The 13,435-nt window shown below is 45.2% G+C and overlaps 1 protein-coding gene across 1 annotated transcript in view; it reads right to left on the reverse strand.

Moving 5' to 3' along the window:
• Positions 1-2,553: 2,553 nt before the first annotated feature.
• Heatr6 (HEAT repeat containing 6) overlaps positions 2,554-13,435 on the reverse strand; it is a 31,476-nt gene continuing 20,594 nt past the window's right edge. The window contains exons 14-20 of the mRNA XM_048446674.3: positions 13,105-13,191; positions 10,123-10,257; positions 9,232-9,354; positions 8,527-8,651; positions 7,139-7,235; positions 6,460-6,664; positions 2,554-4,725 (exon numbers count right to left, since the gene is read on the reverse strand). Coding sequence (XP_048302631.3) covers positions 4,154-4,725; positions 6,460-6,664; positions 7,139-7,235; positions 8,527-8,651; positions 9,232-9,354; positions 10,123-10,257; positions 13,105-13,191 — 1,344 coding nt within the window. The 3' untranslated portion in view covers positions 2,554-4,153. The remainder of the gene's footprint in view (positions 4,726-6,459; positions 6,665-7,138; positions 7,236-8,526; positions 8,652-9,231; positions 9,355-10,122; positions 10,258-13,104; positions 13,192-13,435) is intronic.

A 13,435-nucleotide genomic window follows, 5' to 3' on the forward strand; every position in this document is an offset into this window, starting at 1 on the left:
AGGACTGGGAGGACTGGAGGACTGGGAGGACTGGAGGAATGGGAGGACTGGAGGAATGGGAGGACTGGGAGGACTGGAGGAATGAAGGAATGGGAGGACTGGGAGGACTGGAGGACTGGGAGGACTGGAAGACTGGGAGGACTGGAGGAATGGGAGAATTGGGAGGACTGGAGGACTGGGAGGACTCAGGCAGACAGACTTTCTTCCCCAGAATCTGGCATCCAGGACAGAAGATATTCAGGTGTAAGGAAGAAGACAAAGAAAATGAGCCCGAGGCACCGTTTACTACAGAGTGTCTGCTCTCGGTCAGACCTACGTCACATGACCTGCTCTCAACACCTCCTCCATGTTTCCTCCAATGTTCCAACTTTATATCTAAGTGGTCAAGTAACTTCCCCAAGGACACAGTAGCTCTGCAGCAGAGCTGTTCCTGAAAGGCCCACACCTTCTGTAATTTAAGGCCGCAGCTGTGGTTTCTGAGGAATGGCACGGGGATGGATCCAGAACTGGAGTGGGAAAGGACCCCACCCCTGGCTAGTATGCCTGGCTCTTCTGCTTCAAGTTCCTTCCTTCCTTTCAAGGGGCCTGGAGACAGAAGTGGGGACCCAGACACCTGAAATATCTAGAGGCGATTCTACATTGTCCCCTTTAGGTGAACACTGATATCCATTCCATAGACCCAGAAACCAAAGGGTCACAAAGAAATGTGAAATTTCATTCAAGATTATCAGATGAATTGGTACAAATATTTTCACCAGATACACATCGGCAAAAACTCAACGAACCAAAGAAAGCACAGTCTTGTTCTTATGAAAATACGTTAAAGAAGCCGTTGCAAGAATGCATCGAGAAGGGAGTCCCAAGAATGTGGAAGTCATGGAAGGCCAGGGCAGGTTTAATTCAAACCCTGGAGTCTTCTGCAGCAATCCATTTCAGAATCACCTCTGCAGAAATGCAAGAGCAGCTCCCCTGAAGGGGAAGCCCTCTAGAGAGGCTAGCCCTCTACCAATGGAGCATGAAGACTGCAGTCAGCATGTTTCCCAACCACTGTCTGCACAGCAGTATAAACCACTGTGACAGAAGAGGAAAAAAAAAAAAGCAATTTAGGGGCAAAGGAAAAAAAATGTATGCAAGCCCTTCCTTAAATATGTATTTTAAAGCTAAATAACAAGTTTGGTTTTTGTCATATATGTGTGTGTGTGTGTGTGCACCTGAGGTGGATGTCAGGATAGGCAGGGTCTCTCAACTGCACCCAGAGCTTGCTATGGGGATCCTGTCTCTGCTAACATCATGCCCACCCAGCTTTCTGGTGGTTTCTAGGGGTTCAAACTTGAGCTCTCAAGCTTGCACAAGCGCTTTTACCGGTGAGCCGTCTCCCCAGTCTCTGTCGGGTACTTTTATTTGTTGAGACAGGTTCTCACGGGACCCAAACCCCCGGCCCTCCCGCCTTAGCCTCCTCAGTGCGGGGGTCTCAGCTGCGTCACTTTAGTTTTCGGAGACAGGGTCTTGCTATACAGCCCTGGTTGGTCTCATGCTCGCCATTCTTCTACCTCAGCCTCCAGGGTGCGGGTATTACAGAAATGTGCAACCATACCTAGCTTAAGTCTCAATAATTAAACATATTGCCAGAACTAAATCTCTGCATCTTTTAAATTTCTTTTGCCTAAATGGCTCGCTTTTGTCACAAAGAACGTAAACTCTATACAGAGTTGCTTTAATGCCCATCATCTTCTCTGAAATAGATTGGTGCTGTTAGGAGCAGACTTGTCTCATTGTCATGAAACATAATAAATACCACATTCTTTAGGTCTTTGAAGACCATCTATCTATTTAAATGTCTATGGCCGTAAAAACATATCTAACATGACTGTAAGTTTGACTATTATAGATGACTATTAATTTATATTTAATTATACAATATATTTTTTAAATGAGCTGCACAGACATAACACTGCAAACAAGAGTAAAAATATACATACAGTATAACAAAATTAACATTAAACTTGTATCAATATACAAAAATGCATACCAATGTAAAATATTTATGACTAGTAGTTACTTTTCTATTAAAAGTAGATTCAATAATCTACCTTTTTATCTTATAACTTTTATATCCCCCTTTTATTTTCAGAAAGAGATCTTTGAATCTAATCTCCTTTGCTCAGCCTTTTTCTTGACCATTACCAATAATAACTTGTAGCCAATCCCCCTTATAACCTATCTTTTGGGAACGTGGGTGTTGGTCTCTGAACTATTTCCTGTTGTTTGGGGGGCAATGGTAATCTTTGCGGGAACCATGAGAAAATCAGGATAATTGTTAAGTCTTCTCTAGAGTATTCTGTGAGACTGGCTCATTTCAGGCAGCAGTCTTGAAACTGTTCTGGATGGTCTGTTTTTATAGATGTCTGGTCCCTTTGGTTTGAAAATATGTAAACTTTTAAAGGTAACATATATATCTGCATTAATACAAGTACAGACTGTGCATTGTATATAAGTCTGCCAAAGATGAAATTTTCTATTATGTTTGAGCAGGTAAAATATGCATCACGTGTCTTGTAGTTCTTCTAAGTTTATTTCTTTATGCCTGTAACCAGGATTTCAGGGGGGGGTCTTCCCCAATCAAGCCTGATCCACACCAAGTTAGAATGAACCCACAGCCTCTCATTTCCTGTGGAAATAAAAGCAAAACGTCCTCTCCAAAGTATTATGTTTTTTGACTTCTTTTTAAAAGTCAAGACATTAAAAAAATATATATAGATTGGTTTAATCCAGTAGTTTTCACAATCCAATGCCTCCTAGCAGCCAAAAAATTTAAAGACAACACAGTAACATATGATCCAGACTCTGTGTATTTTCCATTTTTACGTGGCCTATTTCTTTCATTTTACTCCCCTTTTAAGGACTTTACAATTATTTTAAAACTATATATTTCTTTTTCTTTTCGAGACAGGGTTTCTCTGTAACAGCCCTAGCTGACCCGGAACTAGCTCTGTAGACCAGGTTGGCTACAAACTCATAGAGATCCTCCTGTCTCTGCTTCCAGAGTGCTGGGATTAAAGGTGTGTACCCACACCTACCATACCTTCTCTTTTCTCTCCCAAGCCTACGTATATTTTTAAACACACTGTAACCCGCTCAGAGTTTTTTCCTTGTCTGAATCTGTCCTTACTGTGTATCTGTCTTTTTCCTGACGGCAGGAGCACTTTCCTGTACAGTGGCTAGTCTAAGGGAACGCGGGAACCGCCATGCAGCTTACGCCATGGTGCGCTGGCAGTGCAAGTCCACAGGCAGCAACCGGGAGAAACGTCCCTGTGCTGCGGCCCGCATGAGGGATACGAGACTACCAAGTTGCTCTTGGCTCTGTTTTAGAAACCTTTTTCAAAACTTTCTCAGGTTTTATGTAAAATTTTTTGTTTGTTTGTTTTTGCTTTTTTGAGATAGGGTTTCTGTGTAGCTTTGGAGCTTGTCCTGGAACTCATTCTGTAGACCAGGTTGGCTTCAAACTCACAGAGATCCGTCTGTTTCTGCCTCCCGAGTGCTGGGATTAAAGGCGTGCGCCACCACTGCCCATTTATGTGGAAATTCTTGCTTAACATTTGGGCGCCATTTGTAGACAGAAGTTTCTATCCCATCAGCAGCTCCCAAATAAACACACTGAAGCTTATATTAATTATAAATGCTCGGCCGATAGCTCAGGCTTTTTAGTAACTAGTTCTTACAATTTAAATTAACCCATTTCTAGTAATCTATTGCCATGTGGCTTGTTACCTCATTTTCTACATGTTTGGCTTCCTAGGTGGCTGGCTGGTGTCTCCTCTGGCTCTGCCCTTTTTCCTCCCAGCATTCTTAGTTTGGTTGTCCCACCTATACTTCCTACCTAGCTACCGGCCAGTCAGTTCTTTATTAACCAATGAGAGCAATATATATTCACAGTGGACAGAATTATTCCACAGCGACCTCTAGTTGTTTGGGTTCACACTACATGTACTCTGACTCCTCGTATCTTGGTTGTAATGGAACCACTCTCCAAAGTGGCTGAGCCCTTTGAGAAAAGTTAAATAGCCACTAATCCACTCTAAAACACTCCATGTATCTAATGCACAAGCTCAGTCTCTGATTCCCATTTGTGACGTGTGAACTGAGGGCGGAAAAGTCACTGATCTGATGACCCAAGGAGTGCCACTTGTCCTCCTGAGGAATCACAGTGAACAGCCAGGATGCCTTCTAAGAAGGCCACAATGACCCTCTTGGCTGTGTCTCCAGCCAGTGTCTGCACACTGTGTATGTGCGTCAGGGCCACTCTGACCATCTGGTCTCTCTCCTGTGGGGTGTGGACTGTTCCAGGATCACCTCCCTCTGCTCCTGATTTTAAGAACTGCAGGACGTAGGACTGGATCATATCCCCATTCAGCTCAAGAGTTTCTAGAATGCAGGGGAGGTCGGAGGCACTGGCTAGACTCAAGAGGTGAAGCAGCGCCTGGCAGACGTGGGTCCGTAGGCTGGCACAGTACTTGAATTCCAGAAAGTCTGTGGTGTCCTCACTCTTCTGCAAGGCAGTGACCAGTGCATTCCAGATCTGAGCAAACTGTTCTAGGGACCCGTACTGCGCTCTCTTGCCTGGGATGGAAAGGGCTGCGGCAGATCTGATGCGCACTTTGAAGTTCTTGCATGACATCACAACCGATGTCAGGGCCTTGTAGGCCTGGGAGGTCCACGGGGCTGACCCTAGGAAGAATTCACAGTCACTGAAACTTGCGAAGGCTTAGAGTTAGACAGGGTGAGCAGGAGAGGGGTGGAGAAGCATGCATTTTGTGTTTACGCCACTTTCATCGTGGCCCCATGAGGTGGTCTGAGAAAGAATGGTCGTCCCACTGGCTCATATATCCTTAGTCATCAGGGGGTGGCACTGTTTGAGAGGATTCGAAGGTATGGCCTCGTTGGACAAAGTGTGTCACTTGGGATGGGCTTTGAGATTCCCAAAGCCATGTCAGGCCTAGCATCTCTCTCTGCTTGTGGATCAGGATGCAGCTCTCAGTTACTGCTCCAGTGCCGTGAGTGCCACCAGGATCCTGCCATGATGATAAGGGACTAAACCTCTGAAACTTTAAGCCAGCCCCCGACTAAGTGTTTTTCTTTATAAGAGTTATAGTGGGCATCATGTCTCTTCACAGCAACAGAACAGAGACCAAGGCTCCTCATAGGAGCAGGGCAGCGAAAGTCAACCTGTGGGATCCCAGGGAAGGGATCAAATACTGATCTCTGGTCTCCTGCCTTCCCTAGACAAGCCTGAAGCATGATCAAAGCCTCAATTACCCAAATAGGATTTTATCTGTCCAAAGGGGCAAAGTTTGGTGGGAAACATATGGATGGAACTGCATCCAATCTGCTCCTGGCAGTGCAGGGCTGCACACTGTATGAAACAACCCTCTTCCCACTAGCAAAAGGAATATTCCCTCCTCAGAAAGCACCAGGTACTGACTTGCTGCAGCACACTGTGCATTTATTGTTAAGACATAAGAACACTTCTAATGTCAAGAATATGAAGCTTGCATGGTCTTTTCCCATTTCTGTGCCTCCAGTTCCTCCCCCAATAGCTTTCCATCCTGAGGTGCTGCCAGCCACTCCGGCTTCACTGTCTCACTCCTCAAGACGGATGGCAGTTCTCTGTCCCCTTCTTTGCTGCCCCCCCCCCCCCCCCGCAACTGAAAAACAGACTCTCTCCATTCCGTGAACGCCAGTGCCACCCACAAGGGCCCCAGATCTCAGTGTCCCGTCTGTTCCTGCTCCATTTTTACATGCGTCCTCATAGCTCTGCAGCCCCCAGGTAACTTCTCTACTGTCTCCCAGGCTCTGCTCTGCCGGGACAGCCCCTCACAGACTGCCTACTCTGCTGGCACTCATGGTTGTCCCTTATCCAGGGACACAGCCTTAGCTCTCCAGTCCTGTCAGAGGCAGAGATGTAGGGCCAGTGCTGGTATCCCCAGTGGCTAAGGTCTATGCACAGAAGAAACTATTAGCCCAAGATGTCTTGTCAAGCAAGGCTCATGGTATTCGGGACAGTATGAAGGGGAAAGAAGCCCTGAGCTTCTAATTCTGAATCCAGAACTTGTAAGATTTGAACCCGTGTCCTCTGTGCCAGCGGTGATGCTGTAGATTTGGACAATTTCCTTCCCATCTTTTCTCCTAAGTACTTAATAAGATGACATTGTAGGAACGAGTTAATATCCTGCTTTAGTTTGCTTAACATATGAAGTATATTGTAAATATACTTTAAAACGGCAATAAAACACCTCATCAAACACATACACCCAATGACGTAGTTCATTGTTCCCCTAAACTTTTGATTCCTGTCATTTTCTAAGCCTGCGACAAAAACCATCGTTTTTTTAACAACAGCACAGACTGGTGCATGCTTTCTGGAGAACCTCGGCACAGGCTGAGAGAGGGAAAACATCTTACCAAGGGGAAGAGCAGGGTTTTTAAAAACATTTCCCATCGCATAGCAAGCATTCCATCGGACTTTCATGGCAGCCTCGTTTACAACGGTAGAGATCAGAGCCTGAATAGACGCCTCGATGATCTCAGCAAACCTGGGTCTCTCTATGTGAGACGGTTGTAGAAAATGAAGCAAATTCCCAAGGGCCCGGACTGCGTTGCTTTTGACCTAGAACAAAATATAAAAGGCCTCAGAGTTATTTTGCTAGAGATGTTTCTGACAATATAAATTCTACTTTATGAAAGACCCTCCATGTCTTAAAGCTAGAGAATAAACGAGACATGAACCCTGTGAGGGTGTGAGTCCTCAAAACTATGCATGCTCACCTCACCCCATTTGTCCGAGCCCATGCTTTTTAAATGGACCATGTAATAGGCACATTCAAGCTCTTTATCTTTCTTAAGTATCCATTCCATTTAAGGATTTATTCTGTCATTCTTTCTTTTCAAGTAACAGATAAACATGAACATATCACGCAGTAAGACAATGAGAGAGTGCTAAGGCAGTAGAATAAACTGTAGGAGGACGGTGTGGGCAGCATTCCCCTCTGAGTGCCTGTGGACACAGGAGGTTTAGGGCCATCAGACCACCCTGCTGGGGCAGCGCAGTTGCAAGTGTGCGCCCTTAACGTCTTGTGTGTACCTTGTCTTTGTCTGTGGAGGCTTGTATCGCAGACTGCAACATTTTCAAGAGCAGGAGCCCAGAGAACTCATCCTGAAAACTTGGATCTGCTGTGTCCCTGTCCCACCCAAGGCACATGGTGGGGTAAAAAGAAAATATCACTTAAACGTGTGCACACAAAGATACAGTCACCAAGTACACGAGGGTAAAAACGCCAGGAAGACAGCCTGACAGACCTTTTCAGATTATGCTAAGAACTCACACATCTTTTTGTTTGTTCCTTTGTTTTTGAGACGGGGACTCATGATAGGGCTTAGGCTGGCCTGGAACTTGGTATGAAACTTAGGTTGACTTCAAATCTGTGATCTCCTGCTTCAGCCTCCTGAGTTCTGGGATTACATATAGGTACATGCCACCACACCTAGGTTTCAATGGCAGTTCTCCATTTAAGAATGTAACCACCGGGAACATCTCAAGATGAACATTTTATACCTGGAAATATTCACTGCAAATAGACACCCACAGGCCTAAGTAAAACAACCCTTCAAGAAGAGGATTGATTAGGATGTGCCCTAATCCTCTGTGTATGATGCGGTTATTAAACATCCAGTGCAGAGAATGTCTGTGTGCTACACACGCTCCTTACGCAGAATCAGGTGACAGACAGTCCAGCAGCCGCCACCCTAGGGAAGTGACGGGTGTTGCGGGAAGGAGGCAGATTTTACACTACATGCCCCTTTATGCTCTTCCAGTTCTTTCGACCTGTGACTCTAGTCCTTAAAAATACAAACTGCTTTCTCTAGTAGAATGCCGCTGGGCATCAGCTACACTCCTGGGCAGGCTCCATGCTCAGGAGTAGCTGGTGACACAAAACAGACTCCGTGGGGTTTTTGTGGGTAATTTTTGTCTTATTGGGTTTTTTGTTTATTTGTTTGTTTTGATCTTTGTTTCTTGTTTTTGTTTATTTTGGGGGGGGAACAAGCATGAAGTTGGGTGGATAGGGAGGTAGGGGAAATCTAGGAGAAGTTGTATTAAGGGGAAATATGATTATATATTATATGTAAAAATATTTAATAAACAAATAAATAAACAAAAGACCTTCTGTCCTAAGAGCAGGGTAACTGTTACTAAGGTTTCAGATTTCTACTGTGATATTTTCTACAATGTGGGTATATGCTTATGTTAGCAACTGGTATTTTTGAATATATATACTGTTATAGAATCATACGTATCTGAATACACAGTAAGAACCAACTAGATTTATTGCTTAAAGGAATATTAAAACAAAGTAGTAAAGCTGTCGGTATGATATGGGGGAACTCTTGCTAATTCTTTCACAGTAAGGAGGAAAGACCCCTTTCAGAGCTCTGAAACAGTGCCACCCTTGGAAAGCAAGCTGAGTCACTTACATGTTGACGATAAGAGTGTCTGTCAGGTTGCCCAGGGACCAGGCTGCTTTGGCACGCACATTTAATGACTTATCTTGAAGTGACATCAATATAGCATTTGCTGTGTCTGCAACAAATATGACGTCCTGTACAACAAAGGAGGCTCTGTTACTCAGCAGTTCACACTGCTGCCCTGAACTTTTCACAGAGAGCTGTGAGCCTCTATGATAGTTTTGATTTAGAAACCAAAATTTATCTATGGAATCGACGTGAACCTGTGAGTTACCTGTGCATTCTGTGCTTGGGTTGACCCCTACCCCTACCCCTGGTAACAATGTTCTCATAGAGAAAACAATGCCCAAACACATTCTCTGCACTACACACTCTTCCTATGGATGAATGTCACATAAGGAATAAAGGAACACTTCACTGTCTTCTTAGAAAAATGGGTATTAGCTTTCTCAATCATTACTCATGTGGGTAATGTCCTCTTTTTCATCTTTAGTTAATCACTCATTAATTAAACATTTGCTGTACACTACAGTCCCAGGCCGTGTGTCAAATAATTAACAAATGCAGCACGGGTACTGCACGTTGTAACAGCAATTAAGGAATCTGATTACACAGCAGGCTTCCTTCACCACTCACCGTGGAAGCTATATGCCCACAAATCCACTGGTGGGAAAGGCTCTAAGGAAACAGCGGGCAAGCCAGGCTCACTCTCACCTGTCTGAGGCAGGGGAAAAGCACATAAACGCCAAGGGCCCTGGAGGTCGCAGCTTTCACTAAATGGTTCTTGCTGTCGTTCAGGCCAAGCAACATTGTAATGCACAAAATCTGCTTGTCATTCTGCAGAGAAGGTTCACAAAAGGAGAAGTCACCTGGAATCACTGTGAGCCAAAGTCTGTCACAAGCAATAGAGCACTGTGACCCTCAGCTGACTACAGGGCAGGTGCCTGGACACTGGGGCAGGTATCTGAGGCATGATTTTGGGCAAGGTACATACAGCATCTCATCACATTACATGTATGTGCAACAACTATGTAACAAGGTCATTTTTATCCTTGGCTCTTTTAGAAGGAGCCGCCTTCTTTAGAAAAGTTAATTTACATAGCTAAGTACAGATCAAAAGCCATTGAGGGATAAAGAACAGGAGCAGAATTATATGATTGTATACCCCAAATCAGACATGAAATCCTCACCTAAAGCTGTGGGATTGGGAGGTGACAGACTAAGCGAATACCCCATGTGGAGACCTTAACCTAAGTATTTTCACACACTGCTGCTTCTCACGTGACTCCTCTGTGAAGAGGATTATACAAAGCTTTGGAGAAATTCAAGGGAGTCAAAGAGCTGGGGTGGAATGGCTAGGATGCAGAGACACCAAGTGCTTCCTTCGGAAGTCTCATCAGAGCTGTGTCGCTCACACCCACACCTGCCTTCTAAGGCAGAAGCAAGGCTTTCCTGGGGGGAGAGGATGGCAATTCTCTCACAGCAAACTCAACAGAAAACAGTTCTTTTTTCTATAGAAGAGGTTGAAAGATTTCAAAACAGAATCACACTGGAGCCCTGCTGCCCAGGATATGGTCCAAGAGTGAGGACATGAGGTTAGGTTACCGGCAGACTGCTGAAGGCCTCTGGCAAGATGGAGGACAGGGCATCACAGGCACTTGCTTGCAGAGTTGGGTGCTCTGAACTCTGTAGGGCACGGGGCAAAGGACCATTCAACATCATAGTCCAGAACATCACCACCTAGAACAGAGGCACAGTTAGAACCACAGCACAGCACCCACAGGAGAACCTATTGAAGCCATGCCCATCAGATGCAGCCTTGGAGAGGAAACGCTTCTGTAGTAGCTTTTTACAGGTGTTTTCACTGGGCATCTTCCACAGTGACGGAAACAACTTCCGAAATAACTAGCCAGACCCAGTAGGGCATACAATGTAGTCAAGGTGACGGCAACAGCGGTGATGATGGTGGTGGTGATGACGGTGGTGATGACGAATGATATGACGATGGTGGTGATGACGGCGGTGATGACGAATGATATGACGATGGTGATGATGCAGGCAGTGATGACGAATGATATGACAATGGTGATGATGACGGCGGTGATGACGAATGATATGACGATGGTGATGATGATGATGGTGGCAAAAACAGCAGAAGCAGCTGTTTCGCGGAGGTTTTATCATAGGCCAGGCATTATTTGAAGTGACTGTCATACATCAACCCATTTTAATCCTCAGCACAACTAAATGAAGTCTATACCACTACCACAATTTCTACCAAGAAAACAGGCACAAATATGTAATATGCTAGTCAGCAGCAAGGTCACTGAGAATCCGGATGTGCCGCCATCTTGCTGGGCTCTTTCAGTGTGACCCTGTTTGGGCACAGGAGGCTGTGCACACCAGTCAACAGGATCAGGGGGAGAACTGAGTTGTTTCCTATCCCTTCTGTCTGTAGCACTGCCTGGTGACTTGATCTGTGTGTAAGCTTTAGCGCCTCTTCAACCACACCGGCAGACACTGAAGTCTACAGTAAGACGTGACACTGTGCTGAGATCCTGGCACCAGGATAGGCTAGCTCTCAACTTGAGAAGCAGGCTCTGCTTTAGGAACTTTGAAGACTCATCCCTAAGCCCTCAGGCGGGTGTCAAGTTGACATGGCCCAGTCACTCCAATTCCTGACCAGCAGAGACTGCAGGGAACAAATGTTCATTGTCTAAAGATGCTAGGCGCTTAGGGCTACTCTTTTGCTTGTCTAATGCCAGGTAATACACAAAGTCTGTCTTCTTTCTAGGGGAGGCAATAATAAAGTTGTGAGCAGTTAAGAGGCTTGCTTACAGAGATGGGAAAGAAGGTTAATATCACTGGCTGCTCTTAGAGAAGTCTTGAGTTCAATTCCCAGCAACCATATGGTGGCTCACAATCATCTCTAATGGGATCTGATGTCCTCTTCTGGTATGCAGGCATACATGCAGATACAGTACTCATATACATAAAATAAATCAAAAAAATTACAAAAAAAAGAGGCTTGTCCACTGCGACTTGTCTAGCAAGTGGAGAAATCTGGATTCCCATCCAAGTTCTATCTGATGTCCAAACTCACTCCATTCTCCTTCAAGTGGTTCCAGGAAAGCTCAAGCTGCTGCCTTGGAAAGGAGCTTAGGTATTCAATTTACAGCAAAGATGATGGATGTATAAACAGTAAAGAGAAGGCAGGATGAGGAGGTCACGGGGAGAAAGCTTCACCAACGCTGAGTTCATTTGGGTGTTGGCACCAAGTAGAGAACATTTTGGCGGGATTATACTTCTCATCCAGAGAAGTGGCACAGTGTAGGGCGACAGAAGCAGCCTGATCATAGGCTTTCCTTTTTAAACTATATATAGATACATGGGAAAGACAAACCTGGCTGTCATCTTTAGGGACACTGGTCACCTCCTTTGAGATACTTTCTTATTGGCTTGTAGTGTCCCAGTTAGGTGACACTGTCTAGCCAGTGAGCCCCAGGGATTCTCTTGGCTCTCCCTCCCAGCACCGGATGAGCACCTGCCACCACACCCAGCAACTTTTTTGACATGGGTTCTGGGGATTGAACAAGCCCTTTACCAATGAGTGCTCGCTCTCCCCACCTCCCTTTTGTTCAACTTTTAGTGGGAACCACACAGCGAGAAGTGAGCAGATTAAAGAAACTCTATTCACTGGGCACCAGCATCTTCCCATTTTAAGCCTCTTTAAAAAGAATCAGTTTGTGAATTAAGGATTATTATTCCTGTTTACAGTAGCAACCTAAGCTCATAAACACATGCCCACTGAATGATGCTTCCCAGACCTGGTTCCCTGCCTTCTTAGCCACACTCCCTGTCTTTCCCCACAATCCTAGTTTGTCTCTTGAGCAGGCAGAATAACCATATTAAGCTTTCTGCCTTGGTCTAATAGGGCAGAACTTAGGTAGGCAGAGAGGACGAAACTGAATGCTGCGGGGGAAGAAGGGCAGAGAGAGAGAAGCCATGGATCCTCCGCCTGAGATGAATGTCGGTTAGAATCTCCGGTAAGTCACTGCCACATGGTGATATACAGACTAATAGAAATGGGTTAAATCAAGATGTGAGTTGGCCAATAAGAGGCTAGAGCAAATGGCCCAAGCAGTGTTTTAATTAATACAGTCTCTGTGTGGTTATTTCGGGGCTAAGCTAACCGGGTAGCTGGGACAAACAAGTGAGCCCTCCTCCTACAACACTATTCCACAACAGGAACACCACGGGTTTGTTCTAAATTTTATTTTTTATTATTATTAGTAGTGTATACACATGTATGACGCATGTGGACACATCTGTCATGGTGCACATGTGGATGTGAGAGGAAAACCTTGCAGAATTGGTTCTTTATGTGGGTTCTAGGGATCACACTCGGGTTGTCGGGTTTGCATTCTTGGTGGCAAGCACCCCTATCCACGGTGCCATTTTGTTAGCACACCATGGTTTTTGACACTGGAAGAAATGATATCATCTGCTCCACTTTATTGCTGAGCCTCAAACTAAAAAGCACACTAGAGCATGCGGAGAGAACACTGGGAACGGAGGTGTGCTTACCACACAGAGGGGCACTCTCTGCTCAGGAGCTGTGCTGGAATCGGGCTTGTACTGCTGTATCAAGCCTGTACCCAGTTCTTCCAGAAGCTGCCAAGACATAAGAAATGAGCTGTCAGAGCAGATCATTAGCCCTGTGGAGATCAAGAATACCATGCCTTCAGTTTGGAGAAACCTCAAATCAACAGGAAAAATTGTTTCTTTTTCTTTCTCTCTCCTTTTTTGTTTGTTTGGTTTTTTGAGACAGGGTTTCATTACGTAGCCCTGACTGGCCTCAAACTTAGAGATCCACCTGCCTCTGCCTCCCTCATGCTGGGGCTAAAGGTGCGAACAG

Source organism: Myodes glareolus, chromosome 9, assembly GCF_982192425.1.
Source record: "Myodes glareolus chromosome 9, mMyoGla1.1, whole genome shotgun sequence".
NCBI lineage: Eukaryota > Metazoa > Chordata > Mammalia > Rodentia > Cricetidae > Myodes > Myodes glareolus.